The 20,269-nt window shown below is 32.4% G+C and overlaps 1 protein-coding gene across 15 annotated transcripts in view; it reads left to right on the top strand.

The window, feature by feature from the left end:
- Positions 1-20,269, top strand: part of LOC145259156 (MBT domain-containing protein 1-like) — a 498,271-nt gene that overhangs the window by 163,990 nt on the left and 314,012 nt on the right. Inside the window, exon 1 of one of the 15 annotated variants that reach the window (XM_080116870.1) lies at positions 14,085-14,196. The exons of 11 other annotated variants lie outside the window; for them this stretch is intronic. In XM_080116870.1, the coding sequence (XP_079972996.1) occupies positions 14,116-14,196 (81 nt within the window). In that variant the 5' untranslated portion in view covers positions 14,085-14,115. Of the gene's footprint in view, positions 1-14,084; positions 14,197-20,269 lie in introns of those variants that run through there. 3 more of the 15 variants (XM_080116874.1, XM_080116871.1, XM_080116878.1) reach the window with 3 other exon arrangements.

Genomic DNA, 20,269 nt, shown 5'->3' on the forward strand with positions numbered 1-20,269 from the left:
TATTGTTATTAAGTCAGGGTAAGGGAGATATGGGCCAGCAGATGCTAACTTGATTTAGCCATTCTGGTCCACAGATCCAAAATTTGAATACTTGTTCGAACTTAGAGGTTGTAATGCCTCTGGTTAAAAGATTTGCTGGATTGTCCGGTAAAGGATCATATTTGAATTTAGGGGTTACCTCACATTTTAGGCTAACCTCCCCTATAGATTTGTTTATATCTGATATATGATTTCCCACAAAAATATGCTTTGATATTGATAGGCATTAGAGCCTCCAAAACCTGAGAAATAACTTTAAGGGCCAGATATATTAGCAATTGCAAGCCTATGCAGTATTTTTGTGGACATTGGCAATATTACATACCTAATGTACTTCAACAAATCTTTTTTATTTGTGGATGAATTTTTAAAAGAATTACATTGATGTAAAGAGAATAGAATAAGCATTCCAATAACATTAATTTATTTTGCTTTTATGTGTTCAATGTTTTTATACCCCAAGTAAAAAATGAAAAAAAAAATGGTTAAAAATGACAACAGCAAAAAGGGAAACTGTTTTTTCAATGTTTACATTTCATACGTTAGGTTTGGATACACATGTGCAGGGTCAAATTTAATTGGACATGGCTGAAATTTTACAGGCTATATAAACGTAAAGTCCATGTCTACTGGACTTTGATTTATATTTTTACAACCACAAGAAGCAAAGTTATGACCAAGCAAAGTTGACAAAGAATATTTCAAAATTGATAAGATAAATCTGTATATATCATCCATTTTCATGTAGATAAGTTTCAGAATTATTTTCATGTATAATATGTAAATATTTGATAATCAATTGTGCGGAAATTTCTTTAAAATGTCATCTTTTATAGAAATTACAGAATATAAAACTTAACGAGAAAACGGATCGCTATGCACTAATGAGTTGACCAGTTCAGTCAGTGTATTAACGAGTTTCGTTTGTATTCTCTTAAAAATAGAAAACTGTTTTTTCTGCTTGCAAAATGAGCAGACAAAAGTTTAATTTTTTTTATTCTGTGTTTGTCAATTTAAAAAAATCATTTTCAAGTTTTTCAAATTTGATTTCCAAACAAAATTCTTTTGTTTTTTTAACGCTTTTAGTAAAAGCGTTAAAAAACAACAAAAGGTTCTAAGAACATGTGTTTCTGTTATCATGGTATTTATAACTTCTTACTTAAGGTAGAATTGTGTTTTTTTTGTTTTTTTTTTAGTGGCCAAAAAATATATATTTACTAGCAAATGTACCTGTCGTTGACTGGGTTCAAAAACAGCCTACAGAAAATGAACTCTGATTTATGAAAGTATGATCGGTTATGAAAAGGAAGGGTTGTAATGAGATAGCTTCGAATTTGGGGGTATCAAAACCCAAGTAAAATATGATGAAAGTAAAAATAAAATAGATAAACCCTCTAATTTATTATACCATACCTGTTCACACAGAAACACTTATCAAAATATTCTGTGGATCTATATTAAAAAACCTTGTTAAACTTTGTGACATATTTTCATTCTATGGAGGGCAGGCACGAACGAACACCCCATAATTTTATTATACCATATTTCAAACTGAAACATAATTATCAAAGTATACTTATGCAGATATGAAGTCTTTATTAAATTTTGTGCCTATTTCCCTTCTATGGAGGCCAGGCGCGAATGCAGACCCCACAATTTTATTATACCATCCCTATTTAAGTTAATACTTTGATAAGTATGTTTTATGTACATCTATATCAAAAACACTTGTAAAGGTTTTTTTTAAATTTTTTATTTCCCTACTTTGGTGACGAGGCGCGAACGCAGACCCCACAATTTTAATGAACCACTGTTCTGCCAGATCAAACATACCCATTCCTGTGTCCTGATACATCTTCTATCATATGTGATCAGTTTTTTATAATAGTCAACCATATAGGAGCCTATTTGTGACCAGAGACACACACACACGCACACATTAAACTTTATATTATAGTATAACAAATAAAAGATACTTGTGCACTTATACTACCATGCTGGAATAATGTTATTTAGAAACCCATTCTTAATATGGGGAGGGCAGGGTGTTTTGTAAATTATTCTGTACTTTCATCTAACAATTAAATAAAAAGATATCGTAAAACTTGAATTTAATTTGAAAATACTATTTGAAAAAATAGCACGGTAACAGTGTATAAGCACCCAAATAAATATTACCAACGGCAAGAATAAGTTACTTTTCTATTTAGTTAAATAAGTTTTTAGTGCATTTATTTAATGTAAAATGTTTATTTCAACAATTAGCCATGTGGTATCTCATGTCTTTGAAATTTCAACAATGACTTAAAAGTATACAAAATACTATTAGAAACCCAACCAAAAATGTCCTTGTGACATTTATTGGGTGGGTTTCTAATAGTGTTTTGTATAATTTTTTAAATTTTTTAGCTCATTGTCAAGACCTTTTTCGAATCTGTAAAACAAAATCGTTTTTTTTTTGTTTTTTTTTCTTTTAACTGAGGATATCTAAATAATAACAATAATAATAGTAATAATTAGGCAGTTCAGTAAAGAATTTCATTTGATGTATTTTGTAAATTTTTACCTTGTTTCCACCTGAACATTTTTCTTTAAAATGACTACCTTTAAGATTTTCGTGTATGCTGAAAACGAATATCGCATTTAAATTTTCCACAAATAAATAGCTTTCCAGGTATTAAGCAATGTCATTTCTTATGCTATTGCTGGTAGCCATCTTGGTACGTGTGTTTGCGCATAGTTTTTTGGGATTGCGTTTGTACGCTCCAAGATAGCCACATAAGAAATGACATTGCTTAATATCGAGAAAACTACTTATTTGCAGAAAATTTAAATGCATTTTGAGCATACCCTAAAACCTATAAAAATAATCATTTTAAATGTTAAGGTGGAAACAACGTAAAAAAATACCGTTTTATTTCTTTGTTTACATAGTTGAATTTTAAGTAAAACAGAATAGAAATGACGAAAATTACTAGCAACTGGTGAATATATAGTTGTTTATCAGGATTCCTGGTATCCTGGTACTGTGAAAGCTACATTGAGGATTCATGTGGAGTACGATTTATAGTTGCATCTCAGAGAATAGGGGTATATTTTGAACCAGATAGAGAGGATTTACAAAACTGAAAATTGGACTGGTCCCAAAATGCATAAGTTCTGGTCGACTATGGGAAGTTCCATCTTTTACAGAAATCCAAAATCTATGAAAAATTTTCTTCAATTTACTTCTGAGATTAATTCATATCTACTCAATTTTTTCTTGGAGTAGTAAATACCAGCCATGAATGCTATTCAGGCATTCAATGGCTACACCCCAGATTAAGCTCTCCTTTGGTGGGGAGGCAAGTAAATACCTAATCTCAATAAAGCTATATTTAAATACCACTATAATACTTAGTTTTGTTCATAAATAGACACCCACTGTATGATACCATGTGCCAGTTTAAAAAAAAATTGAAATTTTTACATCTTAATTTATAATTCATGGCTTATAGTAAAGAGATACATCAGATTTGACTCCATAATCAGAAAGAGCACACAATTTTACATAAAAGTACCAAGTTTTATGAGAATAGCTTGAAAAATAAATAAATGGTGGCGAAATTACCAAATTTCTTCAAATATTGAGTTCCGTAATTTAACCCACTTTTACTAAAGAAAAATGTTTATGAAAGAGCATAAAATTCTCATAACTTTTGAACTCCTGATGGTATTTGCATAATTCAAACGGTTTTAAGCATCTTTTCATGCAAGTTGATAAAATAACGATTATCTAAAAAGAAAAAATCAACTTGTCATGCTCGATATCTAACATTATAAGTTGATTTTTTTCTTTTTAGCCATCAATTCCAACATAGGGAATGATTTCCCTTTTAATGGGAGCCACCTTAGCTTTGGCGAATATCAAGGAACACTGAGTCCCTTGTTTTGCATATAAAGAAAATCCATAAGCATACTTAGATGCATCGCAGAAACAAATGATTTCAACTGGGGAGCTCAAAGTCCCATAGATTGTTTAATTCTTTGGCATGTATTTGCCACAAATTAATACAATTTTCAGGGATTTGCTGGTCCCATAAGTTATTTTTCCATAATTGACTGACAAAAAACTTCCCCTGAATAGTGACAGGAAGAAAACATAATGAAACTTGAGATAATATCCCACGTTTTGTTTTGACATTATCATCTACTAGCGGTGGTACCCGGCGTTGCCCGAGTGTTTGTTTCCGGGACGGGGGGGAGTTTTAAAAAATGTTATGGTAGGTAAGTAGGAAGGATCAAACCCGGAGTCATGAGTAAAAGTAGGAAAATAAAGTGTGAAAAAAAAACAAAAAAAAAAACATCTGCAACGTTAACAGTTCGGCCACCAAGAAAAGTCCATTCCAGTTGTTTAGGAAAAAAAAAAAAAAAAAAAAAAAAAACGACTACGGTAGGTCGGCGCGAACGTGAAAATATAATGTGAATTGTCCAGCACGCTAACCACTACGCCACAGAGCACTGCAGCTTAGTTTAGTGATTTTAAATAACTTCACATGAAAGAACTACGAAGCCAAACCGGTGTTCTCTTCTCAACTGTTCCTTGTGAACGATCCCCAAACGGTGTTAAGTGTTGGCAGGGGGAGGAGGAATTTATTAGAGAGAAAATATTTTACCACTTCCATTGATCTTAACCGATTTTAGCCGTGACTTCTCAGCAGAAAAAGTATAGAAATCTAAGATTATCGAGGAATTTGAGAAATAATAAGCCTATAACACACCTCAGATATTGTTCTGCCGTTTGTGCATATTATATTTGCATGAAATATCTTGATTTTTAATCCTATTAAGGTCAAAATCAGACGGGGGGGGGAAAATGAGTTCATTTTATTTATATAGAGATTACCATGGGAGTAATTTTAAAGGAGTCCCATTAAGGGGAATATTGATAACCCAGCGCCTTTTCATGGATGGGGGAAAGAGATGCAATGGAATCATCTTCCAGCATTTTAATTTGCAATCTCCTGCAATTGGAATTGCAGGATTGAAGCTCAAAACCTGCTGTCGCGAACATTGCTATAAACTGAAATCAATGAATCACTGTCACTACTAGTGGTGACTAAATTGTCAACAAAGAAGTTTTTGAAAATCGTGTAAGAGACTAAATCTGCCTCATATTTTTCGATATGGAATTTGAGTATAAAACTCAGTATAAATGAACTGGCATTAAAACCAAATATAATTGCATTAAATCTGTAGGTGTACAATTTTCTGTCCACTCTAAGAAAGAAACAAAATCTATTATCTTGGATAGATTTCAAATGGATCTGTAAAAATGCTTTACGTAAATCGCCCAGAAGAACATACTTGTTTTTCCTGAAAGCTAGTAAAATATCTAGCAATTGTGTAGTTAAGTTGACGCCCGAATAAGCTGCGTAGTAATTGAAGTACCACCCTTACGTTTTAAAGAACGGTTGAATACGGAACAGATCTTCATAGTTACCCCCTGACCTTCCTTAATTACAGGTCTGTGGGGAAATTCATATATAATCCTCATGTTCCATGTGGAACCGAAAAGGATTCAATAATGCTGCAGTCTTCATATTACCTGAAGACCTGCATATAATCATCATACAGTCCTTTACTGTCTCAGGACTGAGCCACTCTCTGCATTATTCGTAGTGAGGGTACATAATTGGATTCTACCTTAGAAAGTTTTTCAGAATCCCATGGTAGATTGATATATTTGCGGTTCCTTAGAACAATAGCCTCCTATAAGGCATTTATTTTTTCTTCAACAGAAGACAACTTTTTGGTTTCGTCAATACCTATGGAATCTAGGAATAAAAACCTTTCCACTCCATGTTCGACAGGAGAATCTTCAAAAAACGATTGAGGTGCATCATCATATTTAACAATAGGATTTAACATGCTATCAATTCAATAAGAATTGCAGGTAGGTAGTGCTTTAATAACTTCATCAAAGGCCAGTAATTCTTTCTTAACCTTTGCATTGAAATTCAAAAATTTAGACTCCTCATCAAAGAGAATTATGTACTTGAGAAGTTTCCAAGCAGCACCTCCCAAACATTTAATTAAACAAAGATTATTTATCCGTTGAATAAGATCCAGGCTTATTATTCCATGAATCCATTCAATTTAGAGTATTCAGGACAGACGAAAACCCTCCTTAGTCAATTATGACGTGATCTCATCAAATTTGTCCACTTGGAATCTTAATCTCAAATCATTTGCAAACAAAGCAGAAAAAGGAAAGGGGCGCTGATGTCCCAATTTAAGAGACACTTTCAGCTCCCTAAGTTTTAATGAATTAGTCCCCACAAGCGTGTTAACAGGCATTTCCACCATCCCTGGTTTTAATTTATTCTCAGGACTTAAATGGTTTAGTATTACCTTAGAAAAGAAGGATTTCTGGCTACCCGTATCCAAAAGACAGTAAAAATAGACCGGACAGCCCTCTGCAGTCGTTGATATTTTGAACACAGGAAATATACAATTTTCCTGTCCCGATAATGATGTACGTCCCAAAAAGGGTTTAGGACTTTTAGGGCACATAATAGAAAAATGGTTCTTAAAATCACAAATGGCGCAAGGGTAAGGAAAACCCTTTATCCCTTTGTAAACAGTTTCAGTGGTCACCTAGGCACCTGATACCTAATTTGAGTTCTTTGGCTCTTTTAATTTTCGAGGCAAAGTCCTGATATTTGGGACAAACTTTAGTTGGGTGATTAGTAACCCTACATAATTTGCAAATTTTATTAATCTCACCATTATTAGTGAGAGACTTGGAGTTAATACTACTTTTTTTTTTTTTTTTTTTTAATATATTAATGTGTTTATCCTCGGTTCCCATCGCCAATATTAGATTTTGGATCCGATGAAGAAGCCAACATTTTTGGCAGGCCATTTTCCTGGTGCAGCACTGCAGCACAACTAATGATGCCACCATCATAATATCCAAAATGTCAAAAGTGTACAACATGATCGAAGAAAGAGAGGGGAAACGTTCATTAAATTTTATTCATCAACTCTCTACGCACGCTGTTCAGAAATTTAGCAAACAGAATATGAGCAATCATAGTTCCTGACGTAGAATTATCAGAAAAAAAAATCTGCATTAAAGGATTTGTCCATCTCGGTCAGTTCTAGCTTAACGCGTTCGAGAAGAATTTTGAGGTCTTTAATTGAAAAAAAATTGTGCTGGCTGAGGAATAATATCCTCAAAAATTTGGTTCATTATCAAAGATGAATTTAAAAATCTTCCCTTCAAACACGTCAAAGCCTGCTCGTAATTTTCAGGATTTATATCTAAATTGGATACGAGATCGAAAGCTTTTCCTGCCAATTTAAATTTAACTAAAAGAAGCTTATCTGCATCACTCAAATTAGACGTACAGGATTCGAATTTTCTAAGGAAGCTATGAAATTCAAATTTATTTGAAGATAGATCCCTGCTGAATTGAGAACACTATAACTGTATCTTCATTGATAGCATTAGAATTTCCTGGATCTGGTTCTAAACTTGCAAATTCCTTTCTTACCTCTGCCATAAACCGTGCTGAATCTCGACAAATATTCAATCTCTTCTGCAAGGATTTCAAAACTAATTGGTCAAAAAGATCGCCAGCTTGGAAATTCATTTAAGTATATCCAAAGAAAAATTCTTGGCAGATCCCCCATCTAGTTTCTTGCTTAACCAAGCTAAAGTCATTGTTATTTGGAACTTTTTGCTTCTATTCATGAAAGCAAATTCGAATTAGCCATAATGCTTCAATACCAATCAGTAACCCAATTACAAAAGGTTCAAAATGGTAGTTCCCCCCACATGGGGATAAAAAAAAAAAGGCGTGAAACCACAATCTCCGATAACGTTAATTTATTGTCATCGAGAAAAAAGAGAAATTGGGGACCTAACACATCGGTTAAATGAGAAATATAAGAATCAGTGATATAATCTTAATGGTCCAAGGGAGACCACCGTATCAACCTTTTGCTAAGCTGAGTACTAATTTCGACCGCTTGAGCGACAATTTAAAACTATATTACTCAACACAAGCAACAGATAAACAACATTAATTAAAAATTACAATTAAGTTTTTTTTTTTTTTTTTTTTTTTTTTAAATATATATATTAATATTTCTAATTGTGGAATATCAAATATTATCTTCATTTGATGAATAAAGGAAAAGTTTTTTTGTTTTTTCCAAGTTACAAATTAGTAATGAACGCTTTTTTTTTTTTTTTTTTTTTTAGTTTTTCAAGTTATAGTTTAATAAGATGAGTTTTTTTTTTTTGTCAGTTACAATTTAAATAAGATGGACAATAGTTATTTATTTCAGTTACAATTTAATAAGATAGGCATTTTTTTTTTTTTTCTCAGTCACAATTTTAATAAGATGGACATTTCTTATTTATTTTTACAGTTTATAAATTATGACAATCTAAGAATGCTTCGTATTAAAAAAATTTATCAATCTGACAAAGAAAGTGTAGACATTTATACTGCAAGTTAACGATAAGAAATTACCCACAATTACAAATTAACAAATTCTTTGTAAGAGAAAAACGAAGAGAGGGAGGGAAAAGAAAAAATATATTTTGCGAAAAAAACGAAGAAGAGAAAAGGAAAAGAATATTCTGATTAAAGCTTCTTACAGACAAAAGTCTATAGAAGTAATTGTAAGAGAGAAATAGCGACATAACTATAAATATTAAAATATTAATTCCATTCTTTTATAAGTATTTATGAATAAATTTTATATAGTCTTATTTTATATATGAATTTTATAACTATGAAAGAACACCCTTGCAGAAACATATATACAAAGAGGTGTGAAATTTATTTTTGCTGAGGTAGAGGTAAATAATTTTGTCTATACACCAACACTGGAGAGAAAAAAAAATCAATTTTGCCCTCAAAATAGTCTGATTTGTCCCATCTGTATTTTCCTTTGAATGAATGACTCGGCAATAAGCCCCTTCCTAATTGTATAGGAGTATGGCCTTCCATATCTGTATAAATTTTGTAAAGAAGTTATAATCTTCAAGTATGAATTGTATTTCAAGAAATAATTCATAGTTTGTAGTCCATATGAATGCTTATTTGGAAAAAATGCTAACATAAAAACAGGTAATAATTTTTATGTGTAAATCTTAGTGTAGTTCAGTTCATCCTAACTATAGGAACCACTTGATTGGCTACAAGCAATGTCAAATATGCAACAGGTGAAAATAGAATGAGGAAATGTATTCCGTTGTTAAAAATGTGTAAAAGGCAACAGATGTCCATGACAATATTTTTAATCCTTTGAGAATTGATGTTATATATACGCTAGAAAAAGTAAAAATGCATAGTTAAGTGTAACTGGTGTTTGTTTGGCATCAAAATTTTGTTGCAAAATTTATGTGGTGTGAAAATTATTAAAATAAAACTACCAAAAAAAATGCAGGAATGTGATTGTTTGAAAAATATAAATGAACATTATTAAGCAACTGTGTTATTGACTTCAAAGGTTGCTTAGTGTGATTTTATTCTAAGAATGAAACATATTTTTGGAAAGAGTTAAAAATCTTATGTTTCACCTTGATATTTGTAAGTCTCTGAAAATCGATACTGTAAAATAAAGGAACCAAAACATCCAGTGTGATTTTTTTTTAACTTTTTACATAAATCTTGTGATTCAAAAATTATGTTTCATGTGTATGATACATCTTATAACTTATTGTCTTTTTAACAAATTGTAATATGAAATGTATTAACAATAAAGATTATAAAAATGAGAATAATAGAAGTGACTGTTGACAATGAGGAAAATCTGCGACTGTACCAATCTGTTATTCTGCCAAATAATAACGTCAAAAAGTAACCAGAGGAATCAATAAAAATGTCCCTTCCACACATGGTGGATTTTATAATGCAAAATTTTGGAAACAGAAACCTATTGTTACCCAGCTTTGAAATATTATAAATAGGCAAATATGTTATTTTACCTTGTAAATTTATTTATTTTATAAATGAAAGTTGTAGTAGCTTATAAAATCTGTTTTTATCTGTTTATTTTGGGGAGGTAGGATTTGTTCAATCATTAGCAAAATTTGCATATAAATTGCTAATTGTATTACAATTAGACTAAAGAGGTTTTAAAGGTTATGTAGGGGTTAGAAGAAAGTGAACCAGACTGAAAAGCAAAAATAAAGAGAATGAACTTGAGTCTAGCATTAAATTCAGAAAAACATCCTCATCAAGATTGATAACTATTTTTTTAGGTAGATTAAACATCCTAGAATAAGAATGTAAAGTGTGACCAGTTGCACCATGTGAACATTTTTTTAAATATTGGGCAACTGACGTAAATAGGGGTCAGAGCGTTCAAGAACCTGTTCATTATACCAGTTAATTTGTTGGGGATATTTTCCTAGATAAAAACTAAATGATTTTGAATGTCTTTGTTACTTTGCTTGAAGCATTCTTCAAATAGGTTGTATAAACCACATCCATCATTTAATTTCATCAGCTCAGAGTATTGAAGGATTCCATGCAAAGTATGGTTTAACTTTGTCCAAGAAAAGTTTGATTATATTCAGGCTAGTTTTCAAATACAAATCTTTGAACTTTTCTAGATCACATCTTCTGGTAGATGAAACATTAGACTAGTGCTGAAACTATTAATTGGAAATCAGAAAAATCAGAACTTTGGGGGTATCGGAATTGAAAAAAATTGCTTGTTTTCTGATGCCAAAAACAATTCTTTTAACTTTTTGCTTGCTTTTTTCATTTAAAACTTAGTTTTCAATTGCTGATATGAATGATAAAATTATAAATATTTATTGATTTTAAACTATTAGCAAAATCAAAATCAGCCCACATGATTGTATTTTTGTCTTTACAAAAATATATGCACATATTACATGGGTTTCTACAGTAATCCAAAAGTTCATTGTTTTAGGGTTGTTAACACCCCTATATCCATGCACTCGTCTGGCTTATAATGCTAGATATTTCTACCTTCAAGCAGAGTACACTAGTTTAACCGCTCGCAATGAACCCCAGGATTTTCACCTTATAATTATTACCCCTTAAACTGGACCACAACATTGGTGATAAAACTATTTCGAAAAAGGATCCACAAAGATATCTTTTGGATAAACAATCAAATAAAAAAAAGTTGTAGTAGGAAGGCAGGCTCTGATCCATACCGCGAAGGAGGAAAAGAACGGGAAAAAAACCTGACGTCTTTGCTGTTACGACCACCGCCAAACCAGAAGTGACATAGGTTTAAATTAAGGCTCGACAATCAAAAAGAAGGGATGATTTTCGAAAATATTGGTGAAAAAAGCGCCCAGTTGAGGGTGAAGAAATGAATGTTTTTATCCAATTTTTCGGTATTTGTTGTCTGAAGGGTCGAGCTTCAAAACGATACTGATTTTGTGAAAATCCGTTGCCTCTGTCGAAAGTTTTAGGCAGACATGCAAACATACATACATGTATACATTTATATATTGGTAGCTCAAATTTTCGACCCAAACCAATTAAAAAGCTTGCCCTATCTCTGAATATCCTTTATGTAAAATTTCAAATGTTTAGACCAGAAATAGTCTGAGTAATTTGGTAGAGACCGCACAGGTCAAATTTTTTTAAAACTTTGACCTCTATTATGACCCCTTAACATTTATTGTTTTGGGCTCAAATCAAGTTAAGTTAAATCCGTGTCCAAGGAACCTATACCTAAAATTTCAAGTGTTCAGACCCAAAATTGTAGGAATTTGGTAGTTCTCAAAGGTCAAATCATTGAACTTTGACCCCTTAACAGCCAAATTTCTGGCTGAAAACGGATTACAAAGATTTTCCCAAATCTCCATACCCTGTATATCAAATTTCGAGTCTGTAGACTGAAAATTGACAGTTATTGTGTCGGGGAAATGTACACAAACATGCACACACAGACACTTTTATAGATAATGGATAAATTTTGAAAAATCAAGAATTTTTTTCTGGTTTACGGCCAATATTTAACTGAAAATAGCTTAAAAAAAGGTAAAAATCGGGATTTTCCAGAAAACTGCAGTTTCATGGTTTTCTGATGCCAGATTTGGATTCTGCACTCTAAAAAACATAGGAAAAGTGGTCTGGATGATGAAATTCGAGGAAGAATGACAAGAATTATCTGGATTTATGGTTTAAACGGTCATTTTGGGTTATCCAAAATTATGGAAAAATGGGCAAGTTCAAATTTTTTCAGTATGTTAGAATTAATAGTTCCTGAGAGTGTTTGTATTTTTTTTTTTTTTTTACCCATTTGGATTATGATAGCTTTCTATGTCTAGATTCTTATTTGTGAAGCATGAAAAATTTCCTCTTGGGACTTTTTTGCAATTTTTCATTAAAATATACTGGTTGGGGCAAATTTTGGGTTTTTTATGGAAAAAAAAATGCTCATTTTTATGGTAAATTTTGTGAAAAAAAAATCCTCAAAAAAACACCTTGATATTTGTAAGTCTCTGTTCATAAGTTCCATTTTTTATAATAAAGTAAATTTAGGGAATCTGGCATTATCTAAGGGGCTTATAGGACATATTTAGGGGTTTCTGGAACAAATTTTGAGCAATTCTTCAGGTGCACCCAAGTTTATTCCTTGTAAAATCACTAGTTGCAATTTCACAAAAATTCGAAATTCGTGAACTTCAAACAGGCATATCTTGAGAAATAATTGAAGTTAGAAGACAAATAAGCCCATTTTCTGTAACTTCCGACTCTGAGCTATTCAAATATATAGGTTTCATAATGATTTTAGGAAGTTGCTAAAAATCCATATGTCCGTTTGCTTGTGGACTGGTACCCATGGATGTTTCCCCTGTCGTTCTGTAAAGTGTTGCTTTAAATAGCCGTGTTCATAGCGTCAAAAGGAAGTTGGAACAAACTGTTGAAACATTCAAAAGTGACATGTCCATGGTGATAAAGTTGCTGTTAACGAACTGACTGTGCAGAATTAATGCCCAGTGAAACGGACATAAAAGAAAAAGCAGCAGAACTGGATAGATTACATTATTTGATGAAAGAAGTTAGAGCGCTTCAACTTTTGATCAAATCACAACACTTGCTCCTGATTCCTTGTCTCGTGCATATAGCTCCAAATTCTTCAAGATGTCTGAGTATTTTCTGCCAGAGAACTGAAAAAGACCAATGGTATTTTGTCAAAACCTAATTCTAAAAAAGGGAAACTATTTTTCTCGGGGACAGTCAACCTGACAGTACAAATGTATGAGAATGATAAATACAGCCGCCTAATGCCAGGCAAAAAGGACTTTGTTAGTATAGCAAAGGGTGTTCACAAACAAAATGCTTGATAATGTGTAATTTGCATGAACTGTATGTTGTTTTTAAATAGAAGTATCCCGATGTGAAGGTGGGGTTTTCCAAATTTGCGGAGATGCGTCCAAAGTGGTGTGTTTTAGCTGGATCTACGGGTACACATTCTGTTCTGTGGCATACATCAGAATGCAAAACTTCTTATCGATGCCATGAAGTGTAACATCACTTACAAAGATTTGATTTCCAAGTTAGTTTGTGATTCTTCTAACAAAGAGTGTATGATGCATTGCTGTAAAAACTGCCCTGGTAGAGAAGCATTGCAGAAATTCTTGGATGAGGAGCTGTATGATATGAACCTCAATGACGAGTTTCATTTTAGTCAATGGAACATAACTGACAATGCAACATTTAATACAAAGATCTGTTGATTGCCACCATTGATAATCTTACTAGACACTTATATCTAACAAAATGCCAAGCTAGAAACTTAAATTAAAAAAAAAAAAAATACACTTTTTGTTTCCAATAAGGTCTTTGTTCTGGGAGAACTTTCAATGCAGAAAACTTTCAATTTTTATTACAAGACAAAGTTCAAAGTTATCATTGGAGTAAGGAATATTTCACCCTGCACTGATTTCCTACAGAGATTCTGATCAGCAGCTAAAGCACATTTCATTGTTTTATTTCCAATGACAACACCCATGACATTGCAAACTCAGACAGTGACTGTTCACTTAATCCAGACCTTATTACCGCACGTGAACAAATGATGGCTGCGGGGCTCAATATAAAAACTTCAAGAATTTCATCAATTTATGCTTGCACAAGGATGACTTTGGTATTGAAGGTGAGTGGATTTTTTTTTGTCACTAGTCTTGGAAAATCCCCTTGTAATAAAATTGGTGGTTCAGTAAAACGAGATGTGGCTAAGTGGTCACTCCAATGCTCTCTAAATAATCAACTCTTTAATTATAAAGCCATGCTTGCTATCTGCCAGATGTCTGCCATCCGTTTCTTTGCAATCGGTAAGGAAACCATGGAGAAGGTGAGAAAGCCTCTTCAAGCAAGGTTTTCCAGTGCCAGAAACTAGAGCTAGTCACCTTTTTTGTACCATTGGCAACATTACAAATTGGCCATAAGTTGTCCAGTTTTGAATGAACTCTATATATTGATTATTCATGACTAACTTGCCATCAATTTTTGTGATCTCAGACATCACACCAATCTAATATATAACCTGTATTTATAACTCTGTCTGGTGGGTTGGTATCATGAATGCAGAGGAAGGTGATGTAACTGTCAAGTTCATGTATTCCCATGGACCATGCAAGACCTTCAATTGGCCGTAGATTGATGATACATGGTTTGTTCCCATCAAGAAAATTCTGTATGTTGTATCCCCAACAACATGTACTGGACAAGAGTATTAAAAAAACTATTTCTGCATTTCAGTGACATAAAGAACACCGCACCATGTAAATGTTGAATGCTGACTTTAGTTGTGAATATTTTCTGAATACTATTTCACTGCAATTATTTTATCTTTATTTTTACTTATTCAACTTTTTTTAATGGACGCCTATTGAAGATGCAATTTATGGAATTTGGCACAAATGGCCACTCCCCTGATTTAACTCCATACAGATTGAAACTGGTCACTTCCTATTAAGGTGCTTCTCAGCGAATAGTTCAAGTTCATTTTTGTGTATGAAATAGTTTTAGACTGAGTAAAGCTAGCTCACCAAACAGGTCAGATACAAAATGGCAAAATGCAGTGAATACAAGGTCTTTCAACTGCTTTTGTACTTTCCTAGCTCTACCAGCAATATCTGCATTTGGTGTGTTGCTGCAAGATTTTCCGTATGAGTGAAGACTGCTGCATACTGACCATGATCCTCAGCCAAAGGACCATCTTTTTTCCTTGTAAAAAAAACTCGCATTGCCCTGTTTACATGGGGAACCCATCTGGTACCCTTCACTGGTGCTGGTGAGTAAATTCTTGTTTCAAGTTAGTCTCCAATGATCTTTAGCTCTCTTTTGCTCTTTGGGCTGAAGTGGTATGTCTTCCATATCAAATGTAGACATTCATTGACAGATTGCATGATAGGACACTGCTTTCGTAGCTTCAACAGAGCTAATTCAAGCCTGTGTGCCATACAGTGAAAGTCAATCAGATGAGGAACTTCCTTCCTTAACAGTGATACAACACCATTCCTCTGTCCGGTATTCACATTTTTACTAGTAATACACACGGACGAAAAAACGCTTTGGATAATCGCAGATTTCAAGGTAGTTCTACTAAAATAGCCATATTTTTTAAACCAAAGCACTTCAAGTCTTCAAATTACTACTGTTTTGTTCGGAAATGAATATACTTTCAAATGAATTAATAAATATGAATGTACATTATATATTTTAAGAGTTTTAAGCAAATAAAGTGATAAAAATGTGAACGTCATAAAATGGCGTTTTCGGTAAGGTTTTGTAATGACCCCCCCCTGTTTTCTAAATGTCCGTACCGTGATTGTATGAAGAATTTCGTCATGAAATTTGGGAACCAATTAGAAGAGGTGTTAATCTTAATACTGTCAAGTGTCCGAAATATTTTTGACCATTTTTTTTTTGTCGTGTTAAAAATAAGACTTTAATATGACGAGTATTGAACATTTTGAAAAAAAAATTCTTCGGACACCCAGTAGTAAGTAAATCAATCTTTTTACTATCTTTATCAATTAAAAGTATTATTTTATGTTGAGTAGGACCGCGGTAATTGATAATTTAAAAGGACCTACCCGAAAAAAAAAATTGTTTCTATTTCTCGAATTTGGTCAAATGAAGTTAGTATTACTAGAAGCAGCAGCAGCAGCAGCTCCAGCCTGTAGAATCAGCAATAGCACAGTGTAAACAACACGCGTTCTTTAATTTTTATTCAAGAACGAATTAAGAAAAACATGAAAATATGAATATAAATGTTCTTATGTTTAATTAGAGCTATTTTGTTATCAGAATAACATTAGTTTAGAACTATTCGGTTTTCAGAATGTATAATAACAAGAATCCCAACCAATTCGGCATTATGAATCTGTTGCAATTTCTCACATTGCTCGTCAAATTTAAAAACATGGTTAAAAAAACAAAATAAACTTTTGTAGATATATAGCTTGCATGCACTTTTATTCTTTAAATTAGTTTTGAACAGCGAATTAAAACAATGTTTTACTGCGAACAGCCACAAATGTTTTTTTTTTTTTCGAAATCAAAATAAGTATCAAAATCTCGTTTATACATAGATTCGAAAAAGTTGTCAAAAAAACAAATATATAATAAATAAATATTATCAAAGGCAAGATAAGTTACTTTTCTACCTAACTGGATAATTTTCTAGTGTTTTTATTTAATGTAACATGTTTATTCAGTTCGAAAAACGTACAGCGTTTACCGATGTATTGGAAAATTAAAAATGACGGCCGGCCAGACTCTCTTTGACACGGTAAGTTTGAGAAAAGGAGTTAAAAATAAAAAAAAACTATACAAAATACTGTTAAAAACTCACCGAATATATGTCAGCCTATATCATGGTAACATATATTGAGCGAGTTTCTAGCAGTATTTTGTCTACTTTTTTATTTTTAACTCTTTTCCCCAAACTTACCGTTTCAAGAGAGTCGGGCGCCATTTAAAATTTTCCAAAACATCGGTACGGTAAACACTGTTTTCAAGCTGAATAAACATGTTATATTAAATAAAAACACTAAAAAATTATCCAGTTAGGTAGAAAAGTAACTTGCTTTTGATAACATTTATTTGTTATATATTTGTTTTTTTGACAACTTTTTCGAATCTATGTGTATAGTAATACAAACCCTCAAAATCTATATCAATATTCTTGAAATTTTAAAAGCAGTTAGAAAACACATCAAACTACAATTAGGAAGCTTTTTATTTCGTTATTTTTTTTTCTACTTGTTAAGCGAAAGATATTTTTACAACTTGCTCCAGCATAGTATAAACGGCCTATGAAATTAACACCTTCAACCTCGAAAATAGAAATCAACACCTTCAACCTCGAAAATAGAAATCAACAAATTTATGGAATTTTCTTTGAAATTTCGCAACGCAGTTTCTTATTAAATTAAAACTAAACATAACATTTGCCGACTTATTTACCTATTACTTATTTTTCAAAAGCCAATAATTATGAACCGCTAACAGTAAATATGAGTGAACGCTCTCTTTGAAAAAAAGCTCTCTTAACTTCGCCTCTAATCCAAATTATGTGTGGCAAGTCTCCTCCTAAAACACTCTTTAACCCTAACAATAACACTAAGTTCGAGTGGCAAGCCCCCCCCAAACAAAATACCTCTGTAAGCCATATACAAGCATCTAAAACAAACAAACAAAAAATAGATCCTTCCTTAAAGAAAAATACACATAAAAATAAATTGGTTAACTGTCCTAAAATGCTAGAATGGCCAGGAAATGGTGAATTATTTTACATTAAATTTTTGTGAAACTAACCGCTCCCCCCTCTAATATTGTCTGTCAAGTTTTCAGTATGTTCACACATAATTTTTCTTAGCCCTACAATTAATCCAAAGTCCGAATGGCAACCCTCCCCATATTCTCATTGCATAGAAACCCTCTTAAAACTACACATAATCATCTAAAAAAAAAAAAAAAAGCATGCATATTTTCCCATTGAAAAAAAAACAGTTAACTGCCCTAAAATGCTAGAATGACCTGTAATAGTAGGTATCCCAAACCAAAATTTTATTTTTATCATATCTAAAAAAAAGTAATGTGGGCATGTAGATTTTTGTAAACCATTTACAAAAATACCAAATTTATTTTGGTAGGTCAATTACCCATCAAGTTATGATCATTCAAAGTTTGTCGGAAAGTTGAAATTTGCTATTGTGGCCGAGAAGCCAAATTTCATAGTCTATAACTAAAAATGTAAGCTACTAACAAGTGAAAAATCCTCATAAATGTAATGTCATCTTGTAGTAGATGAAAATTAATACAAATTTAGGCAATAAATATTAGATGAAAACAACTTAAACACTAGGCAAAATCCCTCTATCAACATGAAAACAGTGAAAATACAACAGGGAAAGGCAACTTTAACTGTTCATATCAATTTCATTTTAATAGCTAATGTATTGAATCTTCTTAGTATGATTCAAAACACATTGGAGATCAAGATAATTCTTTCTTTTAATTATAAGTTGATAAAACCACTCAATTGTGGACCATGTAAAAGCAGTCAAACAGGCAATTTTGTAAAAAGGGCAAAAAAGGTTAAAAAAAAATGAGTCAAAAGTATACGTTACTGAAATTGCTATAAAACTAACCATTGGTGGTAGAAGCTTGAAACTTTGCAACTTTACTAATTTTGGGGTGAGAAATTCAAAAAAAATGGTTGCCTTGTTTCTAATAACAAAACTTTTTGCCACAGAAATACTTTTACTTTGGGAAATTTAAACTCGCCAAAAAAGCACCGACGACAATAATATTTAGAAATTTTTTATACAAAAATTTTTTTTAAACATTGAAAAACTTTCAACTTAAAAAAAAACAAGTAAGAAAGATATTTTAGGTCTTACTACAATTCCTTTCTTATCGATCTTCTCTCAGAATTCTTTCATTGGCTTCTGCTATGGTAGATATCAGGAACCCTCCAAATCCTACCATCACTTGAAACTGGAATTACCTCAAAATCCCATCTGTAGACAAATGCTGACTCTACTTGTGCAATGTCATCTGATAAAGGCCATCGAAAATAATCTTTTCTACTTTTTGTTTGCATTAAAAATTTTACTACAGCATTGAATGCAGATATAATATCAATGACTTGGCCAATGTAAAAGTTGGTGTCATAGTAGACAGCTACCCATTGTCCTTGATGTTCATAACTGAAGATATCCTGAGATAGATCTTCATCACAACTGCAGGAGTTATCTGAATGTTCAGCAGATTCACTTACTGAAGACATTTTTTGTTGCTTTGGTGGAGGTGGAGATGAATGAATTGGATTTCTTTTCAAGTAGTCAGAGAGAGCAGCTTCCAGTTGAACTTTATTTCCACTGGTGTTGATTTTGACACCTAAAACAACCTTGAGGTATCTCAATTGGTCTTTGAGTGCTTCCAAACCACTTTCTGAAATTTTTTTTTATCTGTTTATCAGACTTCACTGGACCACCATGCTTAATAACAGAGTTAATAATTCTCTCTTTCTCAGCAGCAGCTTGATGTTCTTTTTCCTTCTTTAATCACATTTGACAATGAGGAACTTACTGAGTATCTTTCGCAAACATTCTAAAACAAGTTCAGGGGCTGTGAGACTAATACAGAGAGACACATTGCCTTCCTCAAAGAATTCTCCATTAAATACACCTTTACAGTTAGATTTTAATAACAACTGGGGATTGTTGATCCAGCATTCTAAACTTAGAGCCATTTTCTTGATATAGTGATGGAAGTCAACATACTGAACAGTGCTGTTAACAAGTTTCCAGAAAGGTTTGGTCAAATTAATGTTCAGCAAACCAATTGCAGCAAGTAGGGAATGTAGTCTCTCATCAGAAATGTCAGCCAAAACACTCTGTAATTTCATATTGCAAGATGTTGCAAACAGATAAAAATAATTTTATGTGCTCTTTATGGTGATATATTGCCAGGGCATTTTCAAATAGAGAATTAAACCTATTTGCCCGATAACTAGTGATTTGAGATTGGTACCCTTCTTTGCTGCAGAATGCCAGCCATTCTGTCCTGCAACCACTTTTATTGTTTGAGTGTATGTACGGGTGACGACAAAAAAAAAAAATTAATATGCGTTCTGTCACAATTTCTGTTAATGCTGACATAAAAAGTTTTTATGTAATTATTTTCAAATTTTAGGACAAAATAATTTAATA

Source organism: Euprymna scolopes, chromosome 34, assembly GCF_053919585.1.
Source record: "Euprymna scolopes isolate OS-2025 chromosome 34, ASM5391958v1, whole genome shotgun sequence".
Taxonomy (NCBI): domain Eukaryota; kingdom Metazoa; phylum Mollusca; class Cephalopoda; order Sepiida; family Sepiolidae; genus Euprymna; species Euprymna scolopes.